Source organism: Typopeltis vanoorti, chromosome 19, assembly GCF_054136105.1.
Source record: "Typopeltis vanoorti isolate ZY-2024b chromosome 19, IOZ_Tvanoo_1.0, whole genome shotgun sequence".
In the NCBI taxonomy this organism is placed as follows: domain Eukaryota; kingdom Metazoa; phylum Arthropoda; class Arachnida; order Uropygi; family Thelyphonidae; genus Typopeltis; species Typopeltis vanoorti.
Window position 1 is genome coordinate 53,105,244 of NC_143567.1, and position 16,702 is coordinate 53,121,945.

General features: G+C 39.3%; 1 protein-coding gene across 6 annotated transcripts in view; it reads left to right on the forward strand.

The window, feature by feature from the left end:
* The window catches only part of LOC150096090 (kielin/chordin-like protein), a 649,251-nt gene that overhangs the window by 516,992 nt on the left and 115,557 nt on the right, over positions 1–16,702 (forward strand). For 5 of the 6 annotated variants that reach the window (XM_090408779.1, XM_090408780.1, XM_090408782.1 and 2 more), the window contains one exon: positions 1,051–1,248. The exons of the other annotated variant lie outside the window; for it this stretch is intronic. In XM_090408779.1, the coding sequence (XP_090264905.1) occupies positions 1,051–1,248 (198 nt within the window). The remainder of the gene's footprint in view (positions 1–1,050; positions 1,249–16,702) is intronic. 6 annotated transcript variants of the gene reach the window in all.

Below are 16,702 nucleotides of genomic sequence, written 5' to 3' on the forward strand. Positions count from 1 at the left end.
TGTATGTCTATGTAGGAAACATCTTTAAAGAACAAACTAAAAAAATTTCTACAGTTAAATTTCTTACTCCCTCCCTTGCTAACACCCTTCCTAATATAGCATAAATGCATGATCTCTTGTTTTGTCCATCTGCATTATTCAGACAATAAATAATACATAAAATTGCTTGGTATCTTTAACATATAGTATAAAAAAAAGTAAAAAACTTTCTACATCTTTCTCTCATCCTGAGATTTTTATTTAACAAGGTCAAAACACCTTGTGGCAACTTATATAGGTAAAATTTATAAGTTCTGCATTACTTCAACCTTGCACCTCAGGGTCTGGCTCCCGCCGATGAGACCTCCATAAAGGTTTGAAACCGGTCTGGGTAGTGGCCCTTCCCTTAATGCATAGCATCATGCATGTCTGCAAAGAGATGTGCTTTGCATTATGGGAGTAACTAAGGAAAGTGATCAGAGCTTATTCCATCTTTACCATGAGTTGCCTCAGACCTGAAAATACTTCAGGCGCAAACTTGACTTATTTGCTTACTTGGAATATTGTTTGCTTACTTGGAAAAAAAGGATTAAAACCAAGTTCATAAAATTTACTTGGTATCTTTAATGTATAGTATACCCAAGGTAAAGAACTTTCTACACACACACACATGGAGTAAATTAAAAAAAAAAGAGAAAAATATAAAATTTTGTGTATCACATTTTTAGCAAAGGTGAAGAATGTCCATCAAGATTCATATTTTCAAAATATTACTTACTCTGGACTCCCTCTTAGAATTTAATAAGTAATATATTACACTTTCCAGAGAGAGGAATAAAATAAATGATTTTTTATAAAGAAAAAAATCATTTGTTTTATTCCTCTCTCTGGAAAAAATCACTTATATAATGTTCCTAATATGATTAAAAAGTTTTTAACTGACAAACATTTTCAGCTGTAAAATAGGAAATATATTTTAGTAATGGGGTTTACTTCAAAGATAAACTTAGCTGTTGTTAACAGAATTAATATAATATTATTGTTATAAAAATATATTGCCTGATTTTTTAGACATTGGCAAAGCATGCCCACCACCTACATGTGTTGGTTACAATTGTAATGTTTTTGTGGAAGCGAATGGTTGTCAGACCTGTGTATGTGAATCCCCATGCATTCCTCCTCAGTGTCCTCCCAAGTGCGAAGTAGAAAAAGATGTGCCACAAGGCCGTTGTCCTGGATGTGTCTGCAAATTAGGAGCTATGTCTACTGGTTAGTCTGGCTGTACAAAATAGCAGTTATATTTTATCTTCAAGAGAAGTAGGAAAAAAAAACTAACCATAATATGAGCTATAAGTCCTTGGTTACTGATACACTGATTTCATTGGTTATTACTTTAGGTGCCATACTTATCTTTCTTCTTCTTCTTCTTCCAGGTTGTGGTCCTGCTTTACACCATATTAATAGCTATTTTTGGTAATAGCATATGTATGGATGTATCTACCACATAAAAATTTTGATTTACTACTGGCATAGTTTGTTTCATTGTAACATTTATAATAGCACTATTCTTTCATTTACCTTACCTTCACAGTCTTATATTTAATACTAGAACTAGAAAATCTTAGGGAATGGTATTTCTATTGATTCTAATTAACTGTACTAATTGTTTATTTTACTTACATAATCTTGGATACATTTTAGAGTTCTCTTTATTAACTTATTTATGAATTATTCCATTGTAATATGCAGTGTAATATGCATTGTAATTATTTAGAAATGTGCAAAGAAAAAAAAAGTTTTTGTTATTTTGATCTTTTATTTAGACAGATAATTTTTTTTAGAAATTCTTAGAAAATTTTGATGCTATGTTAAGAAAAATATAATAAAGATTAATATATAAGTAATATACATGCATATTTATATATTATTCTAGCTTGGTTGGCAAGTGAGTACTTCCACTCTCCAACCAACACGCTATGGGTTCAAAACCCACTATGATATGGATGTTTGTGGATGTCTTTAGGTGGCAGATGATAATGGGTTTACATCAAATTCGTTATCATCACCACATGTAGGACCACCACTCTGCTTATTGGAGGTCTGAAGTTCTTGATATGCCTGGATTCCCAGATTTTCTAATCCTTAAGTCTACCCATGACACTAAAGGTATAATGTGGTATGGCCTGTTTCCACAAACAGACTCTGGTGAGCCAAGTATTGCTATCTTAAAAGCATGTCTTCCTAGATGGATTTTCCATCTAGACCTAGATGGTAAAAACTTTCAGCAATGAAACACCACACTCTATTCATTGGAGGCATGGAGTGGTATTGCTATATTTCATCTCTAGAGTAGTGTTTCTGGTTTCAGTCTTACCCTTTCTTCTTACATGCAAGGCATGAGGGAACAACAGTAAAGTGGTTACTGCTGGCCAGATAATGCATGGTAGCAAACGTATTGGTAACTCTCCTGGAGGATTACCTGATCAACTGGTGAATAATTCTGTTGCTGTTTACTTTTCTAGGTTTTGCCATGAGTATAGCAGTTTGCATGGGACACTGTCCTAGGCGACAGTTGGATTGGAATCTGGGCACTTCTGTGTGGGAGTGGAAGCCTTAAAAATGCCCTATAAATTTTCCTTTATCCACTACCATGACAAATAGCATAGAAATTTCTAGTCACTGTGGTCAAAAAATATTGTCCACAAAAACCACCAAAAAAATCTCAAACAGTTCCAAAACAAAAAAAAAAAAAAAATCACAAAACATCACTACTCCATGTAATAAAAAAACTTCCAGATTGATTCTACCAATATCCAAGGTCTCAACACTAATGTCAGTGATGTGCACCATCACTGCCAACTACAGACATCCAAACCTGATATTTATTCATCACTGAACCATAACTGATATTCTCTGCAACAACTTTCCTCATTACAGTCTCCATGAGCCTTATATAAAAAGAGTGAAACTTATGCATTTGTCAGATCTGATATTCCACATCTAAGGTTACCAGACTGGGAATTCCCTTTATATGACTTACTTTGGCTCAAGATAGTCTTACCTTACTTTTTGCCTTCATTTTCTGCTTCTTCCTTTCTCTTAACTCTGATGACTTTCTCTATTTGACTGTTTATCTCTGAAAGTCAATCATGTACAATCTAATTATCGCAGCAGCGAAATAATCTTCCTAAATGATTTCATCTTCCACAGTTCAGACTGGCTTCTCTTCTCCAACTTCACAAACCAAACTAGAAGAGAAGCTGAACTGTTTGCTATCAGTTACTGACTTTAACACAAACTGGTCACCAACCCACCAGAATTTCTGATAATCCTTTTCATTCTCACAACACCCTGAATCTTTTCTTAACTAGTTTACCCTCCAAATATACTGCTGATGTTAGCTATCCTCTTGGCAAGCCTATGACCTTGTCCACGTTTCATTTTCTACAATTCATCCTTCTCCCAGTCATTCCCAGCCTTGCACTCTGTGGCACTAACAATGGTACTAATTGTAATGACCTTCAGGATGTCTCTGCCTGTATCCATGGTCTGATCCTAGCATGTGCTCTGATCTAATAACAAAAATTATTCTCACTGGGATATGAGTGCTTTCTGTCAATCACATAAAGCTGATTTTATAAGTGCTAAATCCTCTAAGCTTGTCTCCTGTTCAAATGGCAATCAAGTCTCCTGGTCTGTATCTTCAGGACTAGGGTAAAGTGGTACAACACCGGGCAACTCCTTGCAAAGGTGGAGCAAGATACCAACAATCCTATCTCAGTATCTCCCATAATGCAAAACATCTCCTTGCAGATATGTATAACGTTATACATGAAGGGAAGGGCCACTACCCAGACTAGTTTCGACCTTTATTGAGGTGTATTTAAGTAAAGACCTCTCTAAAAATTAGGACGATCCCTAGATCACTCCATAGTGGCCGAAAGACCATCCAACTCAGCGTTGTTCCACTCAATGACAGGCTCACCCCGTCACCGAGAAGAACTTCTCAGCATTGGCCCTACTCAGAGACAGATAAAAACCTATCCCCAAGCAGAGCCTCTCAAAGCCAGTCCCCACCACTTCTGACCCCTATTAAGGTAGAATGGGAGTTCATGTCTCTCATCATTGGCCTTTGGAGAATAAAGCATGCTGAGGGTCAGCAGACAGTAAGAGAGGAGTATGATGTAAGATAGAGTAGGATAGTAGGAGGTAAAAGAGGCCTCAGTCAACCTGTTTAGCCATATTAGGCTAATTGGTCTGTAACACATAATCTCCATTTATCTGTTCAGAAAAAAAAAGGTTAAACATAGACTTTTGCCTAGAGTTCGCATATGATTTTATCCAAATTAATAATTTACTAAATATAATATCCTTATTTGTATTCCGGGTAATTAAATTTTACTGCTATTGAGAAACTGAGGACTTATGGTCTGGGCTAAATATATGAATTGATCATAGAGGTCGAACTTAGGGTCCAGAGTGAAAAAATAAAAAAAAAATAAAAATAAAAGTTTTTTTTTTTTTTTGAATACATTTAAAATATAAATTTTATTATTTAAATTTAAAAAAATTCAAATAATAAAATAACAGGACTTAAGGTCCGGTGAGTTGAAATGAATAGGGACTTATAGACCTGGTACCATTGGGACTTAGAATGGGGTAGAGACTGGCCCGGGAGATGCCGCTCACGAGGAGCGGCACCACCTCGCTGTAAGCCTTCGCAGCCCAGGTTCTCAGCTCTACCCTCCTTATTTGGAGTAAAAGAAACCGTGCCAGCGAAAGCTTTGTGGCTAGGGAAGACAGAGTGGTTATTCTTTTTCCTAGGGGGGCGGTTGGTGGGGTTTTGTGGGTTCTAAAGAGATATACAGGACTTGATGCGTCCCTGTATAAGAAAGCATATTGTCGGTGGTTTGAAGTATTGATTCACAAATTTAAAATCTCCTAGTAAGTGCCTTTCTTGCGCAAGAAATTTGGGTAGGTAGAAAAAGAAACCTTTCCTTATTCTTGCATATATTAAATTTGCGTCTTGTACCTGGGATTTTTTCCGTACCTTCCAAATGTGATATTTTAACACGTTGATTAGGAAGCTAGCGAACTTTTGGGTTTTTTGGACTGGTGGGGGGAATTGTAGCCGTATGACCTCTTCTACTGTCAGCATGGGGATTCCCAATGCTGTGCTGAGTCTCCACCAGATGCTTTGGGCTGGTGGGCAAAAATAAAAGAAATGGTCCACCGTTTCCACGTCCCGGCAGACATCGCAGAAGGGGTTGCACAGGCTAGGTACATACCGGGATTTCACCTGTTTCACCGGGTGAAATCCCGGTATGTACCTAGTGAAATCCTGTAGGCTATTCTCCAGGCTAGATCCTGATGAAAAGGCTGTCCCCAGCTGTTTTTGATATTTCTGAAGAGAATTTCATTATTTGTCCTGAGATTGGGTGTATCACGCCTGGAAAGTTGGAAGAAATCCCAGTATACTGCTTTGGGTATGTGTGTGAGGATTGCTATTCCTCTGTCTCTGATTGTTGTGATCGATTTAACTAATGTACAGTACCACTTGGGCACCCCCCTTGAGCGGGGTCCAGCATAGTCCGTGATCCCAAAGAGGGGGAGGAAAAGTCCTATAAAGTATCTAATTAGCAGGCCAGAAATGTGGTTGGAGTTTAAGGCCTTCCGTATGGTTTTGAACGTGTTTGCTTGTAGCAAGCTTTTGTGATCGGGCAGAGCGTAACCCCCTTCCTGTTTGAGTTGTAGATATTCTTTCTTTACTTCGTGTTTTCTCCCATTCCAGAAGAAATCAATGAGTTCTTTTGATAATTTATTTTCTTGTGACAGTGTGATGCCTGTGATGTTGACAGTGTGCATCAGCATTGGGGTGACGATTGTTCTTATTACTGTTGCTCTGCCATAAAAGGAGAAAAAGGTTGGTTTGAGCAGCCTTATCCTGTCCCTGCTTGTCTCCTGCAATTTTTGGATTGGTAGTGCTAGGGTGTCTGAAAAAGGCAACCCTAGTATTGTTAGGGGCTGTGTCTGTAGCTTTAAACCATAGAGAAGTCCAGTGCTATGGAAATTTCCAAAACTTTTGATTTTAGTTTTTTGTGCGTTAATGCGAAGACCACTGACTATGCTGAGCTTTTGCAGCGTGTGCAGATAGATATAGATGGACTCAGAATCTGTGAGTGTGGCCACTACATCATCTGCATATGCTATTATTTTGCATTGTCTGGAGACTTGGGGCAGTGGAATACCATTAATTGCAGGGGTGTTATCAATTCTTTTGATTAGGGGTTCTAATACTAGGGAGAAGAGGAGGGGGCTTAGCGGGCAGCCTTGCCTAACCCCTCTCTTTATGCGGATTGGTTCTGTCAGAAACCCATTAATACATAGTTGGGTCGTGGCTTCCGCGTACATGTTTTTAATTGTACGCCGAAGTCTTGGGCCCACGCCTGTTTTTTGGAGGATGTTCTGCAAGTACCTGTGGTTGATGCTGTCAAACGTTTTCTCCAGGTCGGTGGAGAGAAGTGCCAGGGGGTATTTTTTTTCCTTAGCCAGTCTGATCAAGTCTCTTAACAAGAAGAGATTGAGTTCCATAGATCTATTGGGGATCCTGTAGACCTGTGAGCTTGTTATTATATTTTCGATACCGCCCTTAAGGTGTGTGCAGATAATTTTTGCAAAGATCTTATAGTCTAAATTGGTTAAGGAGATTGGATGGCAGTTATTCGACAAAGTCCGATCTCGGTCTTTCTTGGGGATAAATATGGTATAGCTCTTAACGAATTCCTCGGGGATGTTTCCCGAAGTGAGAAATTCATTAAAGATGTTTATTAATGCTGCCACTGCAAATTCCCAGATAGATCTATAGAATTCTATCCCCAGTCTGTCTGACCCTGGGGTCTTCTTTGTTTTCATTGTTTTGCACGTAGCCTTTATTTCGGCTGCAGTTATCGGCCTGTCATGCAGGGCACTGAGATGATCGGGAAAACGTGTTGTATCCCACTCACTGACGTCATCTGTGCCTTGCTGGTCAGAGAAGATGCCGATATACTGCTGATGAAAGTGATGGAGTATTTCGTGGGTTGAGTGTAGAATCTGGCCCTTCTCTTCGATCTGGTAAATCGTTTTCTCGTCATTAGCCGCCACCCATTGTTGGTTGTAGAATGTGGCGGAAGGTGTTTCCAAATTTCTGAGATAGAGTCTCGTTCGAAAATCGAGGTCCTCGACTCTACTCTGCCGCTCTTGCTGCAGCTCTATTTCTACTTGCCTGATAAGATGTCCGCAGGGAACTCCGCTTAGTTCGTTTGTCCGGTACCAGCCGAGTTCCCTGTAGAGATCCCTCAGCCGTTTGCGTTGTTGGTAGGCCCTTTCGTGCCCACATTTTTGGAACAGTTCCCTAGCCTGCCACTTGAAGCTCAGCCAGTTTTCCCAGTCCCAGTTGGTATTTGTCCATCTGTCACAGAGGTTCTGTAGCTGGTCGCTAAAAAGACTGGGAAAGGTGGGAGGAAGCTTCCAAGGGCCTCTGGCTGTTTCCATAACGTCCAGGAGCGTGATTTTGAGTATGACCATTTTGTGGTTGGTTGTCATGTTGTGCACTGCGGTGTGACGTATCCTCTGAACATATTGTTCCAAGTTTTGGGACACGTACACCCTGTCTAGTCTTGTCACTATCTGGCCGCGGCACCACGTAGTTTCTACTTTGGAGGGGTTATTCTGCCTCCAGATATCGACGATATCAAAATTAATACAGCATCGTTTTAAAGCGGCAATGCCGCCAGTTCTGGTGTTTGGATTCCCACCGATTTTGTCTAGAGGTGTGTCTTCCACACAGTTCCAGTCTCCTGTAACTATTAGGTGTTCTGCTCCCAGGAGATGGTTTTCAAGGACAGAGAAGAGACCAGTTCTGTGGTGTGGATTGTTTGGGACGTAAACTGCAGCAAGTCGGATGGTACGGCCACCGTACTTCCAGTCCACCGTTACTAGGCATCCTGTGGTGTCTTTTTGGACGTTGAAGAACCCCCCCCTGCGATTTGGGGGCGAATTAGTATCCCCACCCCTCGCGAGTGAGCATCCCCGAAGCACCAGTAGCTGGTGACCGGATAGCTTCTCGAAGTTCTCCACGTCCCAGTGCTTATAGAAATGGGTTTCTTGTATCAGGAGGATATTGATTTTGTGTGTGTTAACATTAGCCTCCAGACAGCGCTTTGTGCAAAGGCGTTGCATAGTCCGTTAGTGTTTAAGGTTGCGATTTTAACTTCCATGTTGGTGTTAGTATGAGGGTGGGGGTGTTATCTGTTGGTTGTTCTATGCAGGCCAGTTCTGGTTCCTCGTCGGTGCTGATTGCAATTTCAGCACCCGAGTCAATGACGAGCCTGTTTGGGGAGTCCCTCTCCCCTTTGTCTTCAGAGTCCATTTCGTGGACTTGTGGTTCTGCCGGTTGATCCCTTACTGGGGGTAGGCTCTCTAGCATTGTTACGTCATTGTCGAGGGGCTTTGTGCCTATTGTTTGACGTCGACCTGTAGTATGGGTATACTCTGTCTCGTTCTCCGATGACATCAGGCTGCTTTGTTTCGCTTTTTTCTTTTCTTTTGATTCCGTTTCTCTTGTGCGCTTTGTTGGGGCGCTGGGTGTGACTTCTTCCTCTTTCCTGCGCGTTTCATGGTTTGCCACTTTGATGCTGGCGATGTTGTCCTGTGTGTGGCGGCTTGCCTTGGGTATCTTTTGGGTTTTTTGTGGAGGTTGTGTTTTCCGTTGATGCTCCCTTTTCAGCCTGTTGGCAGAGCTCCGGAAAATCGCTGCTTGCTACTGTCTCAGGCTTCCCGATGGGTGTACTAATCGGTGTTATGGTCCCTCCAGTTGCTTCTGAGAGTGTCCTGTTTGGGCATGTGTCCAGTTTGTGGGTCAGATCCCCACACTTCAGACAAGGTTCCGTACAGCTTTCTATTTTATGTTTTGATGCTTTGCAATTTCTGCATTGTATTCGAGGGCAATCTGCCCCAAGGTGTTCCTCTGAGTTACATCTAAAGCACCTTCTTTTCACACCTGGGTAGTTGATCATTTGATCAACTACCCGGGTGTGATAATCCCAAAAAAACGAAGTTGGGGACTTCTTTTTTAATTTCAATCTGGATTTCGATGTCTTCTGTTTTCCATCCTTTATAGTCTGCGTGCTCAATTGCTTTAATCTCGTGAATTTCCCCCCATTGACTAAAGAATTTCTTGACTTCAGGTTCATTCTCTAGGTATTCTAGTGGAAACCTGGTTATTTTTAGCGTTTTGTGTAGGCTCCCTATTAGAAACGGTCTGATTGTTTGTCCACAACAAATGAAACCTTCTAATAATTTCTTTTTTGTTTGTTCGTTTTTGACCACTATTTGGAATCTATTGTTCCCGTAAGGTATAAAACCGTATATATTTTCAGCCCCTACTGTTTCGATTAGAGCTCTCGCTAACGCCCACTGATCTATGGGCTTCGTGAGCTCGATACCGAGCGTCCTGGTTCTAGGCAAAAAATGCGACATCGTTACAGAAATTCCTGACTACTGGCTGTAGAAAGGGGATGTAATGGAGGGCAAAATCGAGGAACGTTGGGCGTTCCTCGCCGCAAACAAAGCGATACCAGAATAGACGGATAAAACAGGCAATAAAAAGAAAAAAGGTCTTACCAAAGCTGGCGTACTACTGTGGAATCTGAGCATGGAGCTCTCTTTTCAGGCCATTGAAACTGGATCTTCTTGAGAGGTAAACGTCCACCTTTGGCCGGAGCTTTCTCGGGGGTCCTTCGGAACTGTCGCTGGAATCCCCTGCGTTCTGTCGATGTCGAGCGATGTCGATATTGAGGTCTCTTCAATGGAAGCCAGGCCCAAGTGGAGATACCAAGGCAGAAGCATTACCAAGGTCATCTCTTCCTATAGGAGCTGCCAAACGGTGTGCCACCTTTTTATTAAATTACTCTGGATTTAGAGAAAGATGTTAAACGTTTATTTTTCACTTGGTTAGACTATAATAAATTTAGTTTAATCCTTTATCCAAGTGTGTGCAAACAAAGTTTGCACCTGAAAGTATCTTCAGGACTAGGGTAAAGTGGTACACCATAGGAGGAGATGACCTTGCTAATGCTTCTGCCTTGGTATCTCCACTTGGGCCTGGCTCTCACTGAAGAGACCTCAATAAAGGTTGAAACTAGTCTGGGTAGTGGCCCTTCCCTTAATGCATAACATTATACATATCTGCAAGGAGATGTGTTTTGCATTATGGGAGATACTGAGATAGGAGTGTTGGTAGCTTGCTCCACCTTTGCAAGGAGTTGCCCGGTGTTGTACCACTTTACCCCAGTCCTGAAGATACTTTCAGGTGCAAACTTTGTTTGCACACACTTGGATAAAGGATTAAACTAAGTTTATTATATTAAAATTAATGTTTTGATACCTGGTGGTCATCGTTAGAAGCAGAGAGCTCATGTAGAAGTAACAAATACAGTAAACAATAAACTTATTAGAATAAATTAACTACACTACTATCCTAACATTTATTACAATATATTATATTAATATTGTTATATTTTATTTTTATTGTGAATTCTTTCATTTTATTTTTTATTTGTTTATATTTTAACAGGTGTCAAACTTAAAATGCAGTTAACTTATTCTGATTTACCTGAGTACCATATTTGCTTGTATTTCTTTAGTTATTTCTCAATATTTTGAGAAATAACTAAAGTTACTTCTCAAAATATTGAGAAGTAACTTTAGTTACTTCTCAATATTTTCGAAAATGGCTTTTTTTTTTGTTGTTGTTGTTGTTTTTTTTCATTAAACCACTAAACGTGCAAACTGTTTAAAATTTATCAGTTAGATAAAGATCATGTGCGTGTTTCGAGGGCAATTAGTTCTCTTCAAATGATCAAAAATTGGAGAAAGTTTATTAAAGAATGATGCTAAGCAGTGTCCCTTCAAGAGGATTCGAACAAACTGAAAAAATGAGGGTTGTTGCTTTATAGTTATGCCACAGCAACTAAGGCTCAAAGGTGAACAGTTATATCTGTTAACTATGTTGTGTTTTCTAAATGTTTTTTTAGAGGGAGTAAAAGCCCAAAGAAAAAATTTACCACCTCTATGTATGACTGACTAGCTTGCCTTTAGTAGAAACATTTTATAAAGTTTGTTCACAAATCCATTCAATGGAAGGAGGAATACAATAAGGTGGTAGTATGATAAGGTCATATTGCCAGACTTGATCAAATGCTTTGGAATTATCAAGAATGACCACATAAATTTCTCGAAATGTTTTTAAGGCTTATGCCCAAAGATGAATGAGGTTGGGTGGATCTGCTGTGGAACATGAATGATGGAACCCAAATTGGTGATCACTAAGTAATTTGTGAGTAGTGAAGCTGTTGATGACTTTTTTTCGTTATTTTTGAGAGTAGTGAAGCTAGAGCAGTAGGGAAATAGTTTGATCATTGACTCTTTTATCTCCTTCTTTGGGAACTGGCCGGATAAAAGCTTGTCTCCAAGTTGTAGGATAAATGCCAGATGAGTATGACAGCTTGAAGAGATGGCACACAAGAGTTGGAGGAAAAAACTGATGGCAAGAGGCCTGCCTTATACTTAGGAGATTTTACCATTGTACCATCAGGATGTAAGAGAGATGGAAATATGGAAGGGCAGAAGTTGCATCCCACAGCTTTGGCAAGGGACCATAAGGCTCGACTGCCATTCAAACAACAAACAAGATTAGAGGATTTTACCTTTACAAAGTCACCTTTAGATTTGTTGGTGATTTTTTTTTTCCTTTTCAGTTGTTAAAATCTATAGTATAACCCTCCAAATATACTGGTGGCTGGAGTTTTTGACTCAAGCCATTGGACTTGCTGAATTTTTGGCTTGGACTGCTTTCACACAATTGTTAGAGAACCACAATTTGGACAAGAATTGAAGGTTTTGAGTGGAATGGAGATAAAATCCCCACTATACTCAAAACTTTAAAACAGGACCAGAAGGCTTGTTAAAAATTTATTTTTCACGTGGTAAGACTATAATAAATTTAGTCTAAATCCAGAGTAATTTATTAAAAAGGTGGCACACCATTTGGCAACTCCTATAGGTAGAGATGACCTTGCTAATGCTTCTGGCTGGTATCTGGCTGGTATCTGAAAGATACTTTCAGATATACGTCCTGAAGATACTTTCAGGTGCAAACTTTGTTTGCTCACACTTGGATAAAGGATTAAACTAAATTTATTATATTCTAACCAAGTGAAAAATAAACTTTCAACATTAATTTTGATCCTTATAACTGTAACTTTAGTTTTATTACTTTACTTCTAAAATAGTGTAATAGCGTTTTCTGTGAAATTTCCAAACAGTTACACACAGTGTCATTCATGTGCGCATTAAATAATAGTAATAATAGTATTCCAAGAGCAGAACTTAGCGACACTTTCACAGGATAGTGTTTGTCACCTTCCTTTTCTGGGAAATTGCTTATTTTACATGCAGTTTATTATTATCTATTGTTGTTATTCATATCAATTATTATTATTGTAATTGGATTTATTGCAGATGACGCACACTTAATAATATCTACTGCACCACTTTAAAGTCATTCACCATTCATGTACTTGCTGTCTTTTGCAGCACATTCCACTCATTTTTTTTTAAACTATCAATCCAGCCTGTGAAAGGTTGTAAACCTGTAGTACATTAGTACCATGAATGAATGGATGGGCTAAGAATTTTTAATTTTATATTTTCAAGTTTATTTATTTATTTATATTTTTATTGATATTTTTCATATAATCCAGAAACACCACTCTAGAGATCAAACATGCAGAACATGCAAGAAACGTTTTGGAAGCCACTTCAGGCTTCAATAAGTGAGATAGTGATCTCACTCCAGAAACCTAAAGAACAATCACAAACACCTACATCTGTGGTGGGATTTGAGCCAGCCCCCCCCCCCTTTTTATTTTAAATATTGCTCCCACCCATGAAAGGTTATTTGCAAACCTATACTATATTTTGTACTGTGGGTGTGGTTAGGGATTTTTTTCCTATTTTTATTAATTTTTTAGATATATTTTGTATTTTTAATTAATTCTTTACATAATCTAGCAAAACTGCTCTAGAGACAAACATGGAACTTTTTCAAGCCACTTCAGGTCTCCAATAGGCATGGTGGTCTCACACCAAGGGATGAAATTCATCTCCATAAAGACAATCACAAACATGATATGCCAATAGCACGATTTGAACCCACACCCTATTGGATAGAAAGCAGATATGCTAACCACTTGGCCAACCAGGCTGGCAGATCTCTTTCATGTACATTCCCTTGCTCACCACACTTATAAGACTTTCTGGTATGACTCTCCTTCTTCCCTATAGAAGATCCCTTACCTTTCATTAGTGTCTTTACTACATACCAGACATTCACCAGACAGTCCTTTAGCTGGATCAAATTTTGCACATTTTGCTTTGCTCCCAGATCTGAGCTTTGTAGTGGCCAGGGAAAGTCACTGTCATGCTTGTTGAGCTACTGCTGAACAAGCAGTGGACAGTAGCATTATCATCCTCCATGAAAAACCGTCAACTGCTCAATAAAAATTCCAACATTGCAGGATTGTCCTATTGATCTCACACTATTGCTGGAAGGTTAGGTGTCTTCCAAGGACACCCAACCTTCCAGCAATAATCAAGGAACCTGTTCTGTTCGCTACCAACAGAACATGTCCGATACCTTGACTCATCATACCACACAACTTTTTTTTTTTCAGTCATGGTGTTCCTTACACCACTGTAGATGAACTCTCCGCTCTTTGCAGAAATCATTGGTTTCCCTACAGGCACGTGACTGCCAATACCAATCCTCTTCAATTCCCTGCACATAGGTTGGTGGGATATAGGTTGGGACAGCCTTCATTAAATGCTTCGGTCAATTGCTGCACACATGAAGTTCTGTTTGTCCATACAAGCCCTCTCAGGCGATGGTGATCTCATTTCTGAGATTATCTTAAGACCACAGTTATGCCTCTTAAACAAACATAGTTGGTTATTTTTCCACTGATTAAACACCAGGAATATCTCACCTTTTGAGAAACCAGTCAGCTCTGCTGATTTCAAAATCGTGACTCCAGTCAGACAAGCACCCACAATAAGCCCTTTATCAATATTCAAAAGATCCTTTGTTTTTCCCACTGTGATCACATTATTGATGATTATTGACAGCAGCATTCTGAAATAGTTGCCTAGAACATGTATGGTGATGCATACGATCAAGTTTTTTGTATATATGCTGTGTAAGTGATATTTACATACATCTGCATAAAGGTTCCTAATTCAGTGGCCAGTATGTGTATATCTACTCTATTTCCTACAAAAAAATTCCACCAGTAAAGTAGATTGCATTCCAAAGTTTAGTGTACTTTATTCTATTGGTGGAACGTATCATGCACTGTAACAGTAAATTGCTACCACCACACTTATTTGTCCATGTTTTCAATATTTTGATGCAGATATCAGTATGTTTATTTAAATATCATCTCCCTTCAAATCCTGAAAGGAAAACATGATATTTACATTATTCTTTGAACTTCTCTAACTTCACAATATCTACAAAAATCTGAATATCAACTCTCTCTCTCTCTCTCTCTCTCTTACACACGCTTCAAACCATGACAATATCAAAAACTTGAATTGAACAGTAATGGATCCAAAATAGACTCCTGAAGCATATGATGACTTGTATATTTCTCCATTCAAAATGTACATGTCCGTTAAACAATTCCCTATATGAATCATTAATCAGTTAGCTATCTCCAATTGGTGTAATTTAAATATTCACATGCACTCTGATAATCTTTTAAGTACGTTTGCAAAATCTAGAAATATCACAGTATATACACTTCTCCCCTTGTTAAGTATATTCATTACCTCCTTATATAAAGTTAATTATTATTATTATTATTCAGGCCTCCATGGAGTCAAGAGACTCATCATGGGAGGTCCTTCCTAGGAAACAAAGTCTATCATATCACTCCTTGACCATTCTTGTTCTCAAAACTCTATCAGGCAATACATTCCACACTTCCACCACCCTACATGCAAAGAAACCACTCCTCACCCTCTTGCTCATAGCTTCCTTTTGTACTACTTTCTAGGAATGGTCCTTTGTCATTGTTCCTTCCCACTGCTCCACCAAGTGAAAGCCCCAATGTCAACCCTGTAACTGCCTCTCAACAGTTTAAAAGTCTCAATCATATCACCTCTCCTTCTTCTATCTACCAAACTCTGAGTCCACATTCCCTTAGCCGATCCTCATAACTAACATTGTACAGTCCTGAAACCATCTTTGTTATCCACCTCTGCACCCTCTCCACATTTAATTTATTCCCTTCGAATCCTGGGGACAAAATTTAAGAACAGTAGTCTAAGTGGGGTCTGATCAGGGTCTTACACAATGGAATGATAACTCTTCTATCTTTGCAGGTCATCATCCTTCTCAGTATTGCAACAATCCTCTGGGTTATATTCACCACCTTTTACAATATGCTCCCCGAATTTCAGTTTTCTATCAATCATCACCCCCAGGTCTCTTGTCTCCCCTACTTCCTCCAGTACAGCTCCTCCAATTGAGTATGCATCTCCCATCGATGTATCCCAAACTTCAAGACTTTACATTTTGCTGCATTAAACTGACAACCCCATTCATTTGCCCATATGTCTAGTTTATTCAAATCCTCTTGCTGGGCTGCCACATCTGCACTATTACTAATAGCCCTTTACAGCTTCGCATCATCTGCAAACAACTGAATATTCCCTGCAATTCACTGTCAATGTCATTGATATAAAGGTCAAATAAACAATATAGGTCCCACAGATAACATTGCCCTCATCTACCCAATGCTCTATAAGGTCCCTCACTACTTTCTCCAAGATCTTAACAACTACTGATGACACACAAATTGGCCTATAATTAGACACTTCCAATCTGCTACCGCCCTTATGCACTGACACTATCTTACCTTCTCCCCATTCCTTGGGTACCTTTCCTGTAGCCAGACTTTCATTGAAAAGTCAGGTCAAAGAAGCTGTCAGTTCTTTAGCACATTCTCTCAAAATCCGTGCAAAATATCATCCAGTCCCACTGCTTTACTGACATCCAGAGTACTCAGTATTTGGAACACACTCTCCTCTTGCACCTCTAAACTTCGAACCTGCCCTACTCTTCTAGTATTAAAACCTTCTTCTCAAGGATGATATACTCCAATAAAGTGCTCATTGAACAACTGCACTATGTCCTCTGCATCAGTCACTATATTCCTATTTTTATCCCACAATGTTATTCTTCCATAATCATTTCTCCTCCTACTGGCCACATAGCTAAAAAAATTCCCTAGGATTTTCTTTGGATCTTAGTGCCAATATCTTCTCATATTCTGGTTTTGTCTTCCTCACCATATTAGTCACTCTCCTGGCCTGAGTCTTATATTCTTTATGCATCTGCTCTCCACCTCTCTCCTTATATCTCTTCCATAATCTCTTCTTCACCTGCAATTCCTGTTTGATGTTTGTCATCCACTTTACACCAAATTGTGTCCGCTTTTTCACGTGTGAAATACAGCTTACTATTGCTGTTAACAAATATTTCTTCACCATTTCCAATTCTGCCTTCCATGGAACTTCCCCAACTTGATATCTAAGACTATTATAATCACCCGCCTTA